This window comes from Callorhinus ursinus, unplaced genomic scaffold (assembly GCF_003265705.2).
Source record: "Callorhinus ursinus isolate GAN/ISIS: 27379988/994484 unplaced genomic scaffold, GSC_fseal_2.0 scaffold23, whole genome shotgun sequence".
Taxonomy (NCBI): domain Eukaryota; kingdom Metazoa; phylum Chordata; class Mammalia; order Carnivora; family Otariidae; genus Callorhinus; species Callorhinus ursinus.
This window is the reverse complement of record NW_027397085.1, coordinates 20,618,466-20,638,078: the sequence shown is the minus strand read 5'-3', so window position 1 is coordinate 20,638,078 and position 19,613 is coordinate 20,618,466. Positions and strand designations below refer to the sequence as shown.

The 19,613-nt window shown below is 39.3% G+C and overlaps 1 protein-coding gene across 1 annotated transcript in view; it reads left to right on the top strand.

Moving 5' to 3' along the window:
• The window catches only part of SPINK5 (serine peptidase inhibitor Kazal type 5), a 169,069-nt gene extending 154,453 nt beyond the window's left edge, over window positions 1-14,616 (top strand). Inside the window, exons 29-35 of the mRNA XM_025892453.2 lie at window positions 1,164-1,291; window positions 2,077-2,149; window positions 3,239-3,366; window positions 4,248-4,344; window positions 8,405-8,535; window positions 11,073-11,163; window positions 14,554-14,616. Coding sequence (XP_025748238.1) covers window positions 1,164-1,291; window positions 2,077-2,149; window positions 3,239-3,366; window positions 4,248-4,344; window positions 8,405-8,535; window positions 11,073-11,163; window positions 14,554-14,562 — 657 coding nt within the window. The 3' untranslated portion in view covers window positions 14,563-14,616. The remainder of the gene's footprint in view (window positions 1-1,163; window positions 1,292-2,076; window positions 2,150-3,238; window positions 3,367-4,247; window positions 4,345-8,404; window positions 8,536-11,072; window positions 11,164-14,553) is intronic.
• Window positions 14,617-19,613: the final 4,997 nt, after the last annotated feature.

Sequence of the window (19,613 nt, the reverse complement as noted above, 5' to 3'; positions counted from 1 at the left end):
GAAGTAGGTCTGGAGTTGTTAATGGGTATCACAATTTAAAGAAAGAAGGATAGGGGCACCTGGCTGGGAGCATCTGACTCTTGACTTTGGCTCAGGTCATGATCTCAGGGTCATGGGATCGGGCCCCGTGTCGGGCTCTACGCTCAGCATGGAGTCTGCTTGTCTCTCTCCCTCTGCTCCTCCCCCCACTCACACTCTCTCTCTCTCTAAAATAAATAGATAAAATCTCTTGGAGAAAGAAAGAGAGAGGAAGGAAGGAAGGTGGGAAGGAAGGGAGAAAGGTGGGAAGGAAGGAAGGAAGGAAGGAAGGAAGGAAGGAAGGAAGGAAGGAAGGAAGGAAGGGTAACTGCTATCCACGTTACTAGCAGTATTTTTCAAGGTAATTTTCCCATATCTTTCCTTGGGCTTTTTGAGCTTACAGGTAGTTTGTGACAAATTTCTGTAGATATCCAAAAATTTCATCAGAGGCCAGATCCTGTGGATTCATTTTCACTGTCTTCTTTTTAAGGTTCTTATTTTTCAGTGAATATAAAAGGCAGCTTTATCTTTTTACAAGTGTTTAGCAGTTTTATTCTCTGCCAGGTAAAAGCGCAGAAAATAACAAAGCTTGTTACCCGATTTCTGATCACAATTCCAACATTGACTTTACTTAATCTCTCTGAGCCTTATTTTCTCACCTATAACATGAGGATAATGAGTGCTTTTCATCAATAAAATGAGGATAATGAGTGTTTATCTTGTGTGCTCTTAGCAAACAACAAAATGCCTGGCATATAATAAAATATTATTTTGTTCTTGAGAAACAGAGCGTCTATGATTTCATTTCAGGGCTTATGTGTGTAGTAATGAGGAGCCTGCAGGGAGACAGGTTTGGGGCTCAGCCTGCTAAAAATTGCATTAACACAGTGCAGGCTGCCCTAGGCAGTCGTGAAATTCCACCAGACAAAGTCATTATTTGAGAGGGACACTATGGAGAGGATTCTAACTTCCTACGCAGATATTGAATGAAGAGCCTTTAAAACACATTCCATCCCTAAAATTCTGTTTTCTCTAGATTTTTATTTCCCCCCTCAAGTATTATGAGCTTATATCTCACAAATTATGTTTTAAATTTTAGAGCTCAGACTGTCATGGTAACATCTTTTTTCTGCTTCTCTTGGCAGGATCAGTGCCACGAATTCCGGAATATGGTGACAGAGGGGAAGTTTATCTGCACCAAAGAAAACAACCCTGTTCGAGGTCCAGATGGCAAGATGCACGTCAACAAGTGTGCTATGTGTCATAGCATCTTGTACGTGAAGAGGTTTATCGATCAATTTGATGGGTTGTGCTTGTTTGCGAGGAGATGGTTCTTTTTAATTTAAAACTTAAGGCCCTGGGCATTGCACATGAAAAACATACAAGGCCTTCCCTTTAGAAGAGGACAGTGAGCTTTCAGAACGCTCTCGCAAAAAGTGTTTCCTTTGATGATGAGAAGCGTAATCATACCCAGAGCATCTGGGACAGGGAGACAGCTGTTGTATGGTGCCCAAATCCCGGGCTTTCAGAGAAGTCCATCAGCTGAGTTACCACATACTTCCTCTTGTATGTAAAGGCAGCAATTTCTACATGATAGACTTTTCGTAGGGATTCAAGGAGATAATATGCTTCAAACATTTATAAACCTAAAGCAATATATCTACATAAAGAAAATCAATATTGGAGAGTTCAGTTCTAATTGAATATGGAAAAGAGAAAGGAGAAAGGAAGCAACATTACATGAGAGAGAAAAATACATTGTATTTTCCTTAATAAAATACAAATATTTTATTAAGGAAAAATGCAATGGCCTTTTAGGAGCATAGCACTCTGGATGACAGTGTAGTAACCGAATTTATGAAAGTCGATAGCGTTGCCACAAATGCACTATGAAAATTCCAACAGTTAAGACTCATTAGTAAAAAAGAAAAAAAAAGTATTTTAGGTATTTTTTTCAGATATGAGAAAATAGTGTTAGATTTGCTAAGGTTTAGAATTAGAGAAATACTTCATTTAAAAAACTCAGTAAAAACAATCCTATCCTTTTTTATTCTGCAGTGAGCGAGAAGCTAGTGAAAGAAAAAAGAATGATGAAGAAAAATCAAATGCCAAGCCCTCAGATGATGCAAAGGTCATTTCTTAAAAGATGCGAAGATAACTATTTTGCCTTTCATCCTCAGAATCTGACATTCTCCTCTGGTTTTTTGGATAATAAAAATGCCAATGTTTTGCTTCAAAGAAAATAGACTTTGCTAATATTTCATTTTGATTATAACAACATTTTTGTCTGGCTTTAAGTTTAATATTTTTCTCAGTTTTGTAGAGAATTTGCCCACAGTGTGCATCAAATATTGCTCTCCTCTTTGGGAGAAATATGGATTGAAAAATAGAGTGTAAAATTCTTTATCACCTCACCTGCATGCTTTCCTCTGACATAAATGTGAAATGAGGCTTCGGGTAGCTTGTTGACATTGATTTTTACAATTCAGGTAACATACACTAATTTCAAAGCCTCCCCTTTAGCTTCTCTCCTTGATGTCTTTTTTTCCTGTTTCCTCCAGATAGGTTTCACAGCATCAACAAATCAATAGTGTGTATGCATGATGCTGCCTCTTCTATTTCCTTTTCAAGCCTGCAAAGAAGACATCTTCTTCATTCAGTCCTTTGCAGTAATAATCACATTTGTGGCATTAGATTCCTATGATAGTCCTTTGGTCAAGAGTATAGCTCCTGTGGGATGCCTGGGTGGCTCAGTTGGTTAAAGCGTCTGCCTTTGGCTCAGGTCATGGTCCCAAGGTCCTGGGATCAAGTCCCACATCAGGATCCTTGCTCAGCGGGCAGCCTGCTTCTCCCTCTGCCTGCCGCTCCTCCTGCTTGTGTGCTCACGCTCTCTCTCTCTCTGACAAATAAATCTTTAAAAATATCTTTTAAAAAAAAAGAGTACAGCTCATGTGGAAAATGAGGGGAAGGGAGGAAGGAAGCTAGGAAGGACAGGGTGAGGGAGACATGACCTATTAAGTGTTCCCCTCTGCATTTTCAGGACCCAGGAAGAAAAGTTCAGAATGAAGTGGGGTTGGAAATTTTAAAGTCTAGGCGTTCCTTGGCCTCCATTGCCAGGATAAGGGTAGTGAGTCTGAGCTCACAGCTAAGAAAGGACTTTCTAAGACCAAGTTTTAGAAAGGGGAAAAATCCTGTTCACTTCCCCTTTCTCATTTTCTAGGACAAGTGCAGTAACTTTCGGCAGTACATGAGGAATGACCGGCTCTGGTGCACTCGAGAGAACGACCCCGTGCGTGGTGCTGATGGAAAATTATACAAAAACAAGTGCCACATGTGCAGAACGATCATGTGAGTAAGAGGATCCTGTTACCCCTCCAGCTAGTGGGGGAATTGTGTTTTTATTTTTTTTAATTTTTTATTTTAATTTCTATTTTTTGGTGCAAAAGTTGTTTTTATTAAAGCATGGGGACAGGACCCATGGGAACAGCATCTTTAGAAGTTGCTGATAAAATAAATGTGTGCTCATGAATCCATGGCGTCCTTAAAATAAGTCTTTAGATTCAAGGCCCTTAAGTTGAGAACACTTGATATAGGAGACAGGAAATCCATATGTGAATTCTAACCAGAGTATTTACTAGCTGTGTCACCGGAGAAAACTTTTTTTCAACTCTCAGGATCATAACTACAAGAAAATCTTCCAAATCTTTGTTCCACAACTGGATCAGACTCAACGGAAAAGTCTTTTTCCGAAATAACAGATTTTTACCCCCCAAAATGTATTTGGCAAAAAATTCAGGGCTAAGGAATTTGTTGTTTAGAAGAGGTTTCTAGGTTGTTTTGATGAACAACTATATTTGGGGACCAAGGGACATGATAGATACTGATGACGATGGTTATGAAAACACTGTGAACACAATTAGAATAATCAGTATTTTTTTAGCTCTTTGTAGTATGTTCCTGGAGACTGGAATTACCAATACTACCCTCTTTTTAAGTTCTAGAAAAGCTAAGCTCAAGGCATGTAAGCAACTTGTCCAAGGTCATATATCTAGTAAGTGATGAGTGCTCTCAACCAGTTCCCTATTGTGTACTTTTCTTTACATCATCCTCTGGCTGAATGTTCTGCGGTTCTATCATATTTTATTTAGGATGGCATAGCTTCCACTGGAAGTTACAGGCGCTAGTCTTCGTGGCTATAACTTTAAATTACTTTTCGTCTTCTTCTGTAGTCAAAAAGAAGCTTTGGAAAGGGCAAGAATTCGAGATAAATCATTCCACATTAGATCTCTGGACGAAAACAGCCCAACTTCCTCCAGTTCTTTTCTGGTAAGAATGACTACTCCTGAAAAGCTACTTATTAAGTTGATGCATTTGTTTGGGGTCTGTTGCCAATCCGCGCTCCCCCCACCACCACCACCCATGAGCTTCATTTCCATAGAGAGGCCTTGGAAAGGCGAATTCGGCGTAGCTCCAAACCCTTTGTGTGTAGTTCCAAGCTCAGTGAGAGTTCTGGGAATTACTCATCAGTGCATTATTCTGTGCTCTTTTAGATTATTAGCCCTGTTCCAAGCCAATTTAGTACATTATTGAAATTTTAAAACGTGGGTGTATCATGAACGTGGCTTATTGCACATATGATCAGATAAGTAGTTAGGAGCCTCAATTCTGTAATTTCAGCAGGCCAAAAAGACTCCTCACCCAGCTTCCTGTCTCTCCCCCTCCCCAAATCAACCCTCTTCCCAATAGCCTAGAAAGGGGTGCAGAGCATTTTCACACCCGTGAGATTCCACTAATCAGCGATTCATAGTGATTAAAACTTGTTTATTCAAAATACAAGCTGATGCCCTTCAGTAACATATACTTTAGTGTAAATCAGCCTAACAGGTTTGCTTTTATAGAGCTTTGCCAAAGTGAGGAATAGAGAGGAGGAAAGGGAATAAGCGTATATTCGTGAAGTATACTTGTGAAGTAGCATATGAAATTGGCCTCTAAAAGTGAAACTTGAGCATCTAGTCTGATGACCCAGCAAAAAAAAGAAAGAAAAGTATCAAGCATGAATTTAATCTTATTATTTGCCCAATTTAAGTAGGATAGTAGATGAGTTGCCCTGGTGAAATATATACTAATTGCAGATTTCTAGTAAACTAGTTGCTACCCTAGGAATCCCGTAAGCATGGAGAGAAACTATTCACAGAATCTGTTCTTTTTTCCTCTAGCTTATTGAGATATAATTGACATATAACACTGTGCAAATTGAAGATGTACAGTGTGTTGATTTAATACACTTTTAAGTTGCAAAATGATATCACTGTAGTGTTAGCGAACACCGCTATCACCTCACATAATTACTATTTGTGTGTGTGGTGAGGACATTTAAGATTTATTCACTTACCAACTTTCAAGTGTATTATACAGAATGATTAGCTATAATCACTATGCTGTACATTACACCCCTAGAACTTATTCATCTTATAAGTGAAAGTTTGTACCCTTTCACCAACGTCTCCCAACGTCCCTCAGTCCCCTTCCCTGGTAACCACTATCCTATACTCTGTTTCTGAGTTTGCATTTTTAGATTCCACGTATAAATGATATCATACAGTATTTGTCTTTCTCTGTCTGACTTATCTCAGCATGATGCCTTAAAGATTAATCTAAGTTGTAAATGGCAAGATTTCCTTCTTTCTCATGGCTGAATAATATTCCAGTGTTCTGTGTGTGTGTGTGTGTGTGTGTGTGTGTGTGTGTGTGTGTAACACGTATTCTTTATCCATTTACCCACTGATGGTTGTTTCCATATCTTGGCTATTGTGAATAATAAAATCTGTTCTTTAAAAAAAAACATTTTACTGAAGTATAATAGTCATATAGAAGAATGCTTATTAGGAGTGTACTGCTAAATGCAGTATCACAAAGTGACCACAGCTGTGATATTAGCAACTACATCAAGAAATGAGATACTGCCAGCAGACAAGAAGCCTTGTCAAGGTTCTTCCTAATGTACAATCTGGTTTTGAGCTGAGCTTTCTCTTGGAGAAGAGAACCACATTCATTATTCACTTTCTCATTCATTCATTTTACAAATGTTTATTGAGCACCTACTATTTTCCAACCATTATTCATGTGTATGAGAACAATAGTCATAAGCAAAGCAGACAGAACTCTCTATATTCATGGAGTTTATGTTTGAAGAATATAGATAGTAGATAATATGAATAAATAAAATGTAACTCCAAGGGGAAATAAAATAATGATATAGTTAATACTGGGATCAGGGTCGGGGCGGGGAGTACAATTTTAAGTAGGCTGTACAGTAAATAACTCTGAGGTGACATTTACACCAAGACCTAAACAGATTGATACCATACATGTTAAGTGAGAGAAAAGCCTTCCAAGAAAATAATAGCAGAGCCCCAAGGAGGGGGTCAAAGGACAGCCAGGAGTCCAGTGTAGTTGAAATAGAGGGACCCCAGAGAGAACCATAGAAGGGGAAGTCATGAAAGTAGCAGGAGGCCATATTATATAGGATTTTGCAGACCATATTAAAGATATTGATTATTATTCTGAATGAAGGTTTGGAAAAGAGGAGTGATGTGATCTGATTTATTTTTTAAAAGACTAACTCTGCCTGGTATATTGAAAATGCACTACAAGGAGGCAAGAACAAAATCTGGACAGCTGATTAGTCATAGCAGTAGTCAATGGAAGAGATGACTGTAGTTTATACCATGGCAGTAGGGGTAGAAGTCATGAAAGGTGGTTGGATCCTGGGTCTGCTCTGAAGCTGGAATCAACCACAATTGGTTCAGAGTTGATGTACTATGTAAGAAAAAGGAGAAGCAGCCTGTCGTTGCTTCTTTGTAATGCTTTATCCTAGTAGTTTTGAACCTTGTAGCAACAGATACCTGAAAAAAAATGCTAAAGATATATCTGGTTCATTCCTACATTTGCCAGTGATTCATAGAAGGTGCTTGCCTAAATTCTCCCTGAATACCTACCAATATGGAACTCACCATAATCTAAAGCAGTCCACTGGATTTTTTTAATTTTATTTTGGAGAGAGAGGGAGAGATATCCTTAGTATTTTCTTACATAGTCTGTCAACTCTGAACCAATTATGGTTGATTTCACCTTCAGAGCAGACCCTGGTTCCAACCACCTCTCAAAGTCCCTCTCTCCCCCGCTGCCCCTCTCCACACTTGCATGCTCATGCATGTGCATGTGTGTGTGCACACACTCTCTCTCTCTTTCAAATAAAATAAATGTTGGGAAGAGAGGCAGAGGGGGAGGGAGAGGGCCAAACCAACTCCACGCTGAGCAATAGCCCAAAGCGGGGCTCCATCTCATGACCCCGAGATCTTGACCTGAGCCAAAACCAAGAGTCAGCCACTCAACAGCCTGAGACATCTAGGCACCCCTGGATGTTTGAATTATTTATCAAAACAAACTAGCGAACAAGTACTTATTTGTGCCTCTGGAATGAATACCTACAGATATCATACGATTAGATTTTCTATTTCTTTGCTTCAGAAAGCTGTTTTGAAGGTATTTTTTAATTTCATCTAAGTTGTCAAGTTTATTGGTGTATAGTTATAACATTTTCACATTATCCTTTTAATATCTATATATAGTGAAACCCCCATTTTATTTTTAATATTGGTAATGTACATTTCTTGCCTTTTTATCAATTTTGCAAGTGGTTTATCAATTTATTAATCTTTTCAAACAACCAGTGTTTTGCTTTGTTGTTTTCTATTTCATAGATTTCTCTTCTGTATTATTCTTTTCTTCTATTTTCTTTGAGCTTAATTTGTTTATTAGCTATTATGCTAGCTTCTTTTTTTTAAGATTTTATTTATTTATTTGACAGAGAGAGAGCGCGCAAAAGCGGGGGTGGGGAGGAGCAGGCAGAGGGAGAGGGAGAAGCAGGCTCCTCGCCGAGCAGGGAGCCTGACCTGGGGCTCCATCCCAGGACCCGAGATCATGACCTGAGCCAAAGGCATCCGCTCAACCAACTGAGCCACCCAGGAGCCCCCATTTGCTAGCTTCTTGACATGGAAGTTTAGATCATTGATCTTAAATCTTTCTTCTTTGCCAATCATGTATTTATTTACAACTTTCCCTTAAATCACTGCTTTAGCTGCTGTGATTTGGTAATTTATATTTTTATTATCATTCAGTTTAAAACATTTCTACATTCCATTATGATTACCTTGAGTCATGAGTTATTTATAACTGTGTTGGTTGATTTTTAAATAGTGAGTTTCTATGACCTATGTTACAGTTCCTTTACTAATGTTTTATTCAGATGTGATTGAGGAAATCAAAAGGTTTTTCCACTCCTGAGTGCCATTGAGTAAATCTGATTTACGTTTTACTTCTTCAGGATTCTGAGATGTGCAAACATTACCGAGTATTGCCCAAGATGGGTTACCTTTGCCCAAAGAATTTACAGCCTGTCTGTGGTGATGATGGCCAGACATACAACAATCCCTGCATGCTCTGTCATGAAAACCTGTAAGTACACATGTTGTACTATCATATCTTCAAGTGGAGAGGTTCTTGACTATGGTGTTGACCCACAAGACTGCACTCATACCAATTGGAGGTGCGTTGCACCAGTTTACTAATCATAGCAGTTAAAAATTCAAATTTTGTGGATGATCTTATTCAAATATAAAATAGAGAGGATTGGAGGTTATCCTTTTGATTAAGTTGCTTATATCCTTTACTGAGTGGAAGAGAAAGGAAAAAATGGTGGGGTTGCAACAGTTAGAGAAAGTCTCTATTAGCCCACATACAGTCGTGGGAATGCGAACATCGTCCACGCGTTGTGTAAAAAGAAAAAAAGTTGAGAATCATTGCTGTGCTGGCCAATAATCTCTCCCGGGCCCTCTGACTACCTGATAGTCACATATTTTCCATCTTCTCCAAGTCTTCTTCTTGGAGCAGAAGTGGTCTCATTCAAGAGAAAGCCCCCGGAACAAATGGCAAATGGCGGACTTGGTGTGGGCACTCAGATTTATTACTGTCTGTGCATCTGTGGCCGTGTTATCTCATCATTCTCAGATTCACTTTTTCCACTGAGGAAGTGCAGACCATTCTCTGAGCTACCTGGCTTCACTGGATTTTTAAGAAGAATTGAATTGCCATTTTTATCTCAAATTACATATGAGGGATTTGTTTTAATACTATCATTATGGGTTTTAGCTTTTTGCTTTTCTGCTCAAATACTGTCTTACCCTCACCGCTATTCACCTGCCTCACATTTGACCAGCTTTAAGTGAAAGCGTGGTGACAAATCTTGACTCTTCCAACCCACTCCCACCCCATCCCAGATTTACACTGTATTCTGTGTATGTTCTTGCCTTCTGGGGACACCATAAGCAAAGCCCAGAATGTGAGGATGGGACATTCTGCAGTTTATACACTTAGCATAACATCTGAATATGAGTGCTTTGTGTGTTCTCACATCTGTAGGTAAGACACTCGCACATTCACTCTCTCGCTGAATCCTCACTACATGCTATGAGCGCTATTATCTTCACTGTACAGAGGGCGAATCTAAGGTTCAGAGAGTCCAGGTAACTTGTTTAAAGTCACAAAGCTAGGAAGTAGATTAGACAGAATTTTCACCTTGTTGGTTTGGGTCTCAGTACAGTTCTCTTTTCTCTCCACTACACTACTGTTATATCCAAGGTAGTCAAGGGATCGAAAGTTCCTCTGATGATGAGAAAGTTACCTCTTTCCAGAAAAGAAAAGAAAATGAAGCAACATTAACAATTTGTCTGCATGAAATTTATGGGTGCATGAATCTCCTGAAATCCCTCCATGGATCTTATAGAGTTTTAAGAATTAAGAAATCTCCGTTTAAGAAATGAATGCAACCATTCAGGAATTTGTTACTGTATATGCCTTATCTTCAGCCCAGAAATTCTTCAACTTCCCTTTATTGTAAATGTCAGGGCCTAAATTATCCACCCAGTGTTCTTTAAGCCTTCCATTAACTGTATAAACCCATAATAAGTCACACTTTAAGTCAAGGGAACTTTAGAGTCAGAAACTTCAATGGTAAAAATATTAATAAAGCATGGCTCAGGTTGGATTGTTTAGCTAAAGGAACTGGTAGTATATATTATAGAGGGAGGATCCAGGCTGTCCTAGGCAAGAGGAAACAGTATTGATTTCTGTGGTCTTAGAGGGAAGCCATTTCAACTTGAGCAATGTCCGAAGACAGGTCAAACTGCCTTAATAGACAGTGAGTTTCCCATCACCAGAAGCAAACAAGCAGATGTTTGATATGCAATATTTAAGAGAGAGGCATTAAAATTCATACCTTTTAAGATTTTTTCCAGCTATAAAATTTGAACTGTATGATTACATATTATTGTATTTTGTAAAATCTATGTTCTATATACATTTTATATACTTTTATTATATATATGTATTGTATTTTGTAATCCCACATTATAGGTACTCAGTAAAATGAAGCTTCTCTGTGGGATCCAGTTTTCCCATCTGTAGAATAATGGCTTTTGGAATAGGCGGTCTCCAAATTTATTTCCTTTTTTTTTTTTTTAAAGATTTTATTTATTTGTTTGACAGCGAGAGAGACAGCAAGAGAGAGAGCACAAGCAGGGGGGTGGGAGAGGGAGAAGCAGGCTTCCCACTGATCAGGGAGCCTGATGTGGGGCTCGATTCTGGGACCCTGGGATCATGACCTGAGCCAAAGGCAGACACTTAACAACTGAGCCAGCCAGGCACCCCTCCAAGTTTATTTCTAACATTGAACAATTTCATGAGCATATAGTGAATGAAAGGTGATGGAATGAATCCAGGACTGGGGAACGTATCTGGAGCTGAATCTGGAAAGAGAGAGACAAAACCTGGGTGATTCCTACTGGGAAATAGTTGAATTCAGATCCCGGGTCCTACTTGTAATTTCAGTTCTGGTTTGATGTGCAGATGTCACCGCCATTGATCCTTGTTTGTTTTCTTTTCTCATCGTAACTGTCAGTTTTTCCATCTTTTTAATTTCCTCTGCTCTGTCTTAGAATACGCCAAACTAATACACACATACGCAGTGAAGGGAAGTGTGATGAGAACAGCACCCCAGAAACAACTCCTCTCGGTGTGCCAGCATCTGTAAGTACACTGCGTCCCCATTACACGGCCAGAGCCAACTGGTTCTGCTTCCATGTCTGTCACCGACCAGTGGACATTTCTCTGGTTGGGGCAGCGATGCTGGTTCAGAACTGGTCACATCTTCATTGTGAAGATAATTAAGTAATCACTGAAATATGCAGGGATAATAATATAATAGTTAATATAAGTGCTTACTGTTAACTGGGATCATTATTAATAGATTGTTTATGAGCAAGGTCCCTCACATAACACTTTTGCAAAGTAGGTTTTATATCCTGTGATTTACTATAAAGAGAGAAGAAAAGATTGAGGGAGGTCACATAGTGACGGAACTGAATTTCAGCCATTTCTGTAAAACCCCCATGTTCTCACACTTAACATTGCATTCAACTGTTTCCCAACATGACAAGCTGGCCTTTTCATTTAAATCCCTGCAAGGATTTTTTTTATTATTATGTTCAATTAGCAAACATATAATACATCATTAGTTTTTGATGTAGTGTTCAGCGATTCATTAGTTGTGTGTAACACCCAGTGCTCATCACCACACGTGCCCTCCTTAATGCCCATCACCCTGTTACCCCATCCCCCCCACCCCCTCCCTTCTGTAACCCTCAGTTGGGTTCCCAGATTCCAAAGTCTTTCACGGTCATATCCTCAAATGCAATCACCAGAGAGAACAGCAAACTCGATAATGTCTGTCAAAACAGCCTTGCAGCCTGCAAGATTGACAGACTTTATCGAGTTTGCCATTCTCCCTGGTGATTGCATTTGAGGACGCTCTTCCTCAGGCAAGATGATATGTAACTTGGGGGAAAATGTAGGAATTTTCAAACAAGAAAAAATGTTTGTTACCAGGCAAATGCGGATTTAAATTCCAGTTTTTTAGATTTCTCATATATGAGACCTTTGGCAAATCAAAGATCTAAACCAAAGATCTCACCAAGTTATTGAAAATACTCAATAAATACTGACTTTTAAGCATTTGGCAGTGTCTACAAACTAATGGCATTTATTATTATTATCACTATTATTATTATGCCAAAGAGACCAAAGTATGAACTTAGACAAAGAGAAGAATCCATAGTGGAAACTTAGAGAAACAGATCCTGGCACAGTGCTTATATATGTTTAATAATTATAATGGATTATAGTTTAATAACCTTATATTTGATGTTAAAAATATATTTATATTCAATAAAAACAAAATATTCTAATAAATTATATTTACTAAATAAATATTTATTATTATTCACAACTGGTTTCACTCCATTCCACTGCCACAGAAAGCTTGGCAATAATGGAATTGGAGACTACTCTGCCAGATTTGGAGCTCCTAAGCAGCACTAGACGAGACTGCATTCATAAGAACTACTCAGTGAGTCTTGATATGGGACCCTGGAAAAACAAGAGCTGGAAACTCGGTGGTTTTGGTTTTACATTAGCAGCTGGAAGGCCGGGTGGAGTAGGCAGAGTATTGGGGTGAAGCCCAAAGCCCTTCATCTTTCCTCATGTGGGCTTGACAGTCATCTGTTACACATCCATAAAGAGATGGTATCGACTTTTGTTCTAGACCCCATATTGTGTGTGCTCTCTTATTACAAATAAATTCTTAGTGGTTTGCTCCTTTTTTATTAACAGAATATAGTATCCCTCCCATCTCACACACATACCTAATTACATGTAACTCAGGACAGTAGGTAAAAATAATCTTTATGTGAATCCTGAAGATCACACTTTAGGCCACATCTTGCTGTACTCTCATGTAGACAACTTGACAAAAACTGCTTTATGAGAAATGTGCCATAGAATAATACTGATAAGATGTATTTATTCAAATAAGGAAGAATCTTGACAGGGCTAAGCATAAAAGGCTTTGTGAGAGAGTTTCTTCTTTTCCTTTTTGGGTGTTTTCTTTCCACTAGAATTATGTAACATATTATTAACGACAGGACTTATTTATGGTGTTAAGATGATGGAATAAATCATTAGAACAAAGGGTGTCCTGAACATGGGCTCAGTTCCCTCTGTAGGATTCAGGGCTGTGACCTTGGATATACTAAGGTGGTACAAGTGGGTCATGGCCCAGTGTTGCTCTTACAACTATGATGCATGCATATCCTGGAGGTTGAAAGCAATTGCCGGAACTTTGTTCCTGTATAGAAAGAATCTCTAAGAGAGTCTGGAATTTGAAAAATGAATAAAAGGCCAGGCAGTCACAACTTTCCTAGAAAAATAGACTGAAGATCCTAGAATGTATACTCATGCCTAGTATCTAGGAAGTCTTTTCTATTATACAATAACTCCTTAAGATTTATATAACTCAGAATTTTATGTGCTCTTCCCTGTATGCATCCTCACAGTAGGCCTGTGATTAGGACAGGGATTATTATCTTTCCCATTTTACAGAAAATCAGCCTGGGGGAGACCCTGCAATTATCAGTTATTCAACATTCTATTTTGCATCTGGTTTCTTCTGGCTTCATAGCTTATGCTCTGCCACCATCCCTTAGTTGTCAGGAAATTCTGAAAACCAGGGGCTCTAGAAGAGGGATTACATAGCTCAATTAAATAAAAAGTGGCTACCTTGAAAGGACATTTCTCAGTTAAGGAAAATACCAATACTATTTCGTAGATGAATAAATGACTATTCTCAATTCCATGACAAAGCTTTTCAAAGATACCATAAGACCATAGGTGGCCACCCTCAAACCAAAGGAAATCTCCTGGGGTGGCTGTGAGAACTAAAATGGAGGTCTGGGTCTGGAACAATAACGCTACTGGTGCTCCAGGTGGTACTGGCTGACACTGTGCAGTTATATGGGAAAAAATGTCCTGAGGCCCCTGCCTTCTTTTGAAAAATATTTAGGTGTTGATTCGCTCTTTTAAATGTCCATTTCAAGGGTATATGAATATTGGATGAGTCAGGCAAGCAAGTTAGCTGATTAAATTCTTATGACCTCAAACAACTTATAATAGTAAAGCATTAGTGTTGGAGGAATTGGATTTAAGTTCTGACCCAGTGTGAGACCTTGGCAAGTCACTAACCTCTGGAGCTCTGTCCCCTCCTCTGTGAAGCGGTGTTACTGACACCTACCTCTTTTCATTACCAGGGTCTGGTCACATGTGATCACACATGGTGATGAGGGTCACACATGATCAAGGGCAGAGTTAGTATTTGTATCTACTGCTGCAGGCAGTGTATACTAGGTGCTCAGTACTCATTGAATCAATTGAATAAAATGTGAAAGTGATTGTAAATGGTGAGTTCTTGGCAGACTGCAAGGATGTATGGATTTCTTTGACTGCGGTACACCTGTAGATGTATAACCCACATTTCTATAGTATCTCACAGTTTCTAGCACCTAATCTACCCATTTTCTCTTCCAGGACAAATGATGGAAGAATTGGTGAAAGCCAGGAGGGAAAAAATATGCCCCGATTCTGAATCGCCTAACCCTCACCATCTGTATAGAGAAAGAATTCTTCAGAGCCTGTCTTATTTACTATAGAAAATAATACAGAGCTGTTGGGGGAATGGACTCACTGACTTTCAATCTTTCCCATCTCTTTCCTCCTAGATTTGTGATCTCAGGGCACAGAGACATCTCCATCTGTCTATGCTTGAAAACCTCCTGATCACAATGCTGTCTGTTCAAATACTTGTTCAATAAAAGTAAACCCAGCAGAACACCGTTTCTGGGATTTCTTCATCACTGCCTGGATAATAGGAACTTTATTTTTTTTTTTAACAGAAGCCAAAAACTCTACCCTTTTGTCTTGCTAAGCTATTGCTGGACACAGAATGCTCACCTTTTTTCAGATTCAAGTTGCTGTCATAGTTGGGAAGAAATGTCTAGAAGGGAGGTAGGGAGGTATGGGCTCCCTGGCATTCAAGAGCTGTATAAGACCAAACCAGCTATGAATCACCTTCGGTACCTGTCACCTTACCAGCTCTCCTGCCTACCTTCTGTACTTCCACAGAGCATAACTACCACTGTTACACAGATACCATCCAAAGACACAAACCAGTAGTTTCTCATATTCAGTTGTGTTGCTCCTTGACTATTTCCTCTATCAGGGCCTTGGACCCATGGTCTGGGCAAGACTAAGGAAATAAGAATTACCAGTGTGTCGCATGTCGCTAGGGCAGCACTGTCCATTAGAAATAGAATTCAAATGACACATAATCTCCAATTTTCTAGTAGATACAAAAGAAATGGGTAAAGTCAACTTTAATAATATATTTTATGTAGCCCAATAAGTCAAAACTATTATCATTTCAAAATATAACCAATATAAACTTTTATTTTAACCAGGTCTTGAATTAGTGTATGTATTTTGTATTTCCAGCATATCTGTTTGGACCCACCGCATTTCAAGTGCTTAATAGCTACATGTAGCTAGAGGCCACTAAACCAGTCAGTGAGCTCATGCATCTGAGAAATCAACCAGGGAATATGAGCAGTAGGTAGGGGTGAGATGGAACAGCCTGTAAGCTCCTGCCTCGGTGCTGAAACTCTGTCGTGCTCAGCATCTTGATACTGATGTCCTGTGAGCGTACCTAGTTACGTTGTTCGCTTACAGTTACTGGGCTGGTGCTGAACACATCCTAGAGGGAGAAAGCAATGTAGAGTCCATCATGGTTGAAGTTGTTCTCAGCTATAGAAGAACTGCACCCAGAATGGCAGGTCTACTTGAATTTGGGAAGTTAATTCTGTATTTTTCACCTCTGCCCTTTTCTTTTAGATAAGTTGTCCCTAGGGCAATTATAGTAGGATTTTGTGATCTTTGTCCTTTGTAACTGTGTAAAAGATCAGTTCCACACTAGTTTTTTTTCTATGCTATCATTAAGAAAACAGGAGAAAAAAAAAAGAAGGCTTGTAAATAATATTTCAAGCATGAAAATACTGTCATTTCAAAAAAAAAGTGAGAAAACAATGTTGCTATTTTCTTCGGCAATTCCGGGATGTAAGGGAAGGGTTTAGGGAGTCTGTAGCATGAGATTGTATTTCCTTCCTGGGTAGTTTAGGAAATCCAGAAACTCTGGATGGCTAGGGTGTCCATGGCTAAGACATATTATTTTTTGAGAAGCAGTTGCTTTTTTATGTCATTTTGAACATTTTTTTGAGCTATAAACAATAAACCCTTTACCTTCTTTCATTAGTATTTTTCTGGTGATTATGATTATTACATAATATGCACAAAAGACTTTGTTATCGCACGCTTAAGATTTAACTAATCCTTGATAATCATTCTAAACACCAGGGAAAGTGTTGCTTAGGAAGAGGGTGGGGTGGGGTGCCTGGGTGGCTCAGTTGGTTAAGGAATAGGGTGGGGTGGAGCATGGGATGGTCTGGAATGGGATGAGACATGGGGATGGAGAAAGGCCCAAGGACCCAGGGAAGGTCAAGGGTAAAGTGGAGGGTGCAGACATCATGAATGGGATGGGGTCCAAGAAAAATAGACAGTGGACTGAGGTGCAGGGATTGGGATTGAATGTGAAGGTGTTGAACACATTACTTGGGATTTAAAAAGCTGAAAGTTGATTTTTTTTTTTTTGGCAGACACAAACAGGTGAATATAAAATGTCATCTGTGTCAAAATGTTCACAACAAAATAGCTGCATTAAATGTCAAGTAGACTAATTTTTCTTTCAAGTGAACTAATTTTTGAGTTGCTTCTTGAGTTATGGCTCAATGGATGGGAGGCAAATGAAAACCAGACCCATGTCACTGAGATTTCACAAACCAGCCCTAAAATTCTAGCCCAGGAAGTGACAAAGGATCCTGAGTTGGAACTGAAAAAGCAAAACTATATCACCTCTCCTTGGTCACCACCACAGCCTTACACATTTCTCTAGAACTGATGCTGAAAATGATTCCATTTTCAGAATATGGGTTTTCAGAGATCTAACACTATCAAATTCCTTATTTTCTCATGTAAGGAACTTACCTGAAGTTTTCCTCTCTCTCAAGGCTTCAAAAACACCCAAAGAGAGCACTTGTCTAGGCTATGGGTAGGCAAACTTTTTCGGTAAACAGCCAGATAGTAAATATTTTAGGATTTGTAGGACATACAGTCTCTGTCACAACCGCTCAATCATGCTGTTGTGTAAGTAAATAAATTTACATTGTGTAAATAAATATACATGGCTGTGTTTCAATAGAAGTATATTTATAAAAACAGGTTGTGGGGGATGCCTGGGTGGCTCAGTGGGTTCGGCATCTGCCTTCAGCTCAGGTCATGATCCCAGGGTTCTGGGATCGCGTCCCGCATCGAACTTCTTGCTCGGCGGGGAGCCTGCTTCTCTCTTTGCCTGCTGTTCCCCCTGCTTGTGTGCTCTCTCTCTCTCTCTCTCTGATGAATAAATAAATAAAATCTTAAAAAAAAAAAACAACAGGTGGTGGGCCAGGTTTGACCTGTGGGCTGTAACTCAGTAGTGGATAAGAATCTGTCTCTTGTCCTTCTTTGTAACTTACTGGTCTTCTCTTCACCCTCTTTTATACTCTTAAACACCAACCACACTTCTCACTCCATGATAACAGAGAATAAAAATAGAAATAGAATAGTTGAATAGAATTATAGAAAATAATAAATGTTGACATTTCTAAACATTTAATATGTGCTTGAAACTGAGAAAAGCACATGGCAAGACTCAGATTTGTACCCCAATCCAACATTCTTTGTGGCCTTCTTGATTGACTTTGACCAAGGCCAATGTCATATATTATATAGAGAGATAATGGTAAATAAAGTGAATATGTCCTGCGGCCTTTACAATGACAAGGGCTGTTTACCTCCTGGAAAAAAAGCATAGCAAGACATTCTTGTTCTTTCTTTGATGCTATCACGGCACACAGGTGCCTTTGTCTTTCCAGGATTCAAATTAAAGTTCTATCTAAATAACATCTGACTATAAATCCTTCTTTGAGATGAGGAAAGAACAGAGAGGACTTTGTCAAATAAGGACTAGTCCCAGGAAAATAGTCAAACAAAATATTTGTCATCCTTGATGGAAATTTCACATGACTATAGTGCTCCTTCCAGATTATTTTGAGGGATGGTATGCTGTCTTCCTCTAGGTCATTCTACGTCATTAACTAGTTTTCCTTGTATCTTTCCTTGCCCTCTATCACAAAGCAATCAGAAAACAGTGTGGACGTTTGCCAGTCTAATCTCTTACAGTACTTGTAATATTTTTTATGACTTTTAGACCCTCTTTTTTTCTCCAGTGGACTTTTCTAATGGCCTTCAAACCGACTTGCTTGTCTCCATCCTTATAGCTCTCTCTTAAAAACAAAACAAAACAACAAAAAGAAAACCCTCCAAATGACCTCTTCAAAACACTGATCTATTTAATTCCCTGGTTTAAATTGTTGAAAACTCCTACTAAGCCGCCACACTGTGCTAGAACAAAGCAAAACGAGACAAACCGGAAGTCTAGGCATTGGCTTCGGTCTCCCCCCACCCCTTTCTTCCTGCGTAGAGTCAATCACCACCGATAAACTCAGGTTCAAGCCATCATCGTCGCTTCATGATCATCGCTTATTAATGACCTCCTTGCTTCAGGCTTCTCCCTTCCACTGCATTCTTCACTGTAGGCAGAATAATGCTCTGAAATCCAGATCTGATAGCATTATTCTTAAAACCTGTAAGCGGCTTCTCTAGCCCCCAAGATGAAGTCCAAAGTCTTTCTGACATGTGAGGCCCCCGTTCACCTCTCCAGCCTCCCCTTTTACGTTGTCCTCTTTCCCTTAAATAATTTTCTTGAACTTCTTCCTACGTGTCCCTTCCTAACATACTCTTTTTATCCACCCCCATGGTCCTTCTCCCAGTTTTTCTTCCATCTCCCAAGGTCCATCCGTCCAAACTCTTATTTGTTATTGCTCACTGAAGGTACAGCTTCTTTCTGGAAACCTTCCATGACCTCTTTCCCTTTAGAATATGATTTAGTTAGGGGCACGTGGGTGGCTCAGTCGGTAAAGCGTCTGACTCGTGATATTGGCTCAGGTCATGATCGCAGGGGGCTGAGATCGAGCCCCACGTCGGGCTCTGTGCTGGGTGTGGAGCCTGCTTAAGTTTCTTTCTCTCCCTCTCCTTTTGCCCCCACCCTGCTTGTGCTCTCTCTCTCTCTAAAAATAAATTTAAAAATAAATTTTTTGAAAAAGAATATGAATCAGTCATTCCTTTCATATGCTCCCATAATATCCTCTGGTTACACCTGCCTGCCCAGCTGTCACTGCTGTGCACTAGCTTATTTAGGAGTTGCTCTCTCTCACTAGACTGTGACTTTTTTAAGAGAGTAGAACATTTAATGTTCATGTTCAAATCCCCAGTGCCTGGTACCATGCCTGGCATGAAGCAATTGCTTATGAAAAGTTGTTGAGTAAAACTAGTCCCTTAAGATAAAGATTTTAAAAGGGAATATAGGATGGAAACTCTCAGTT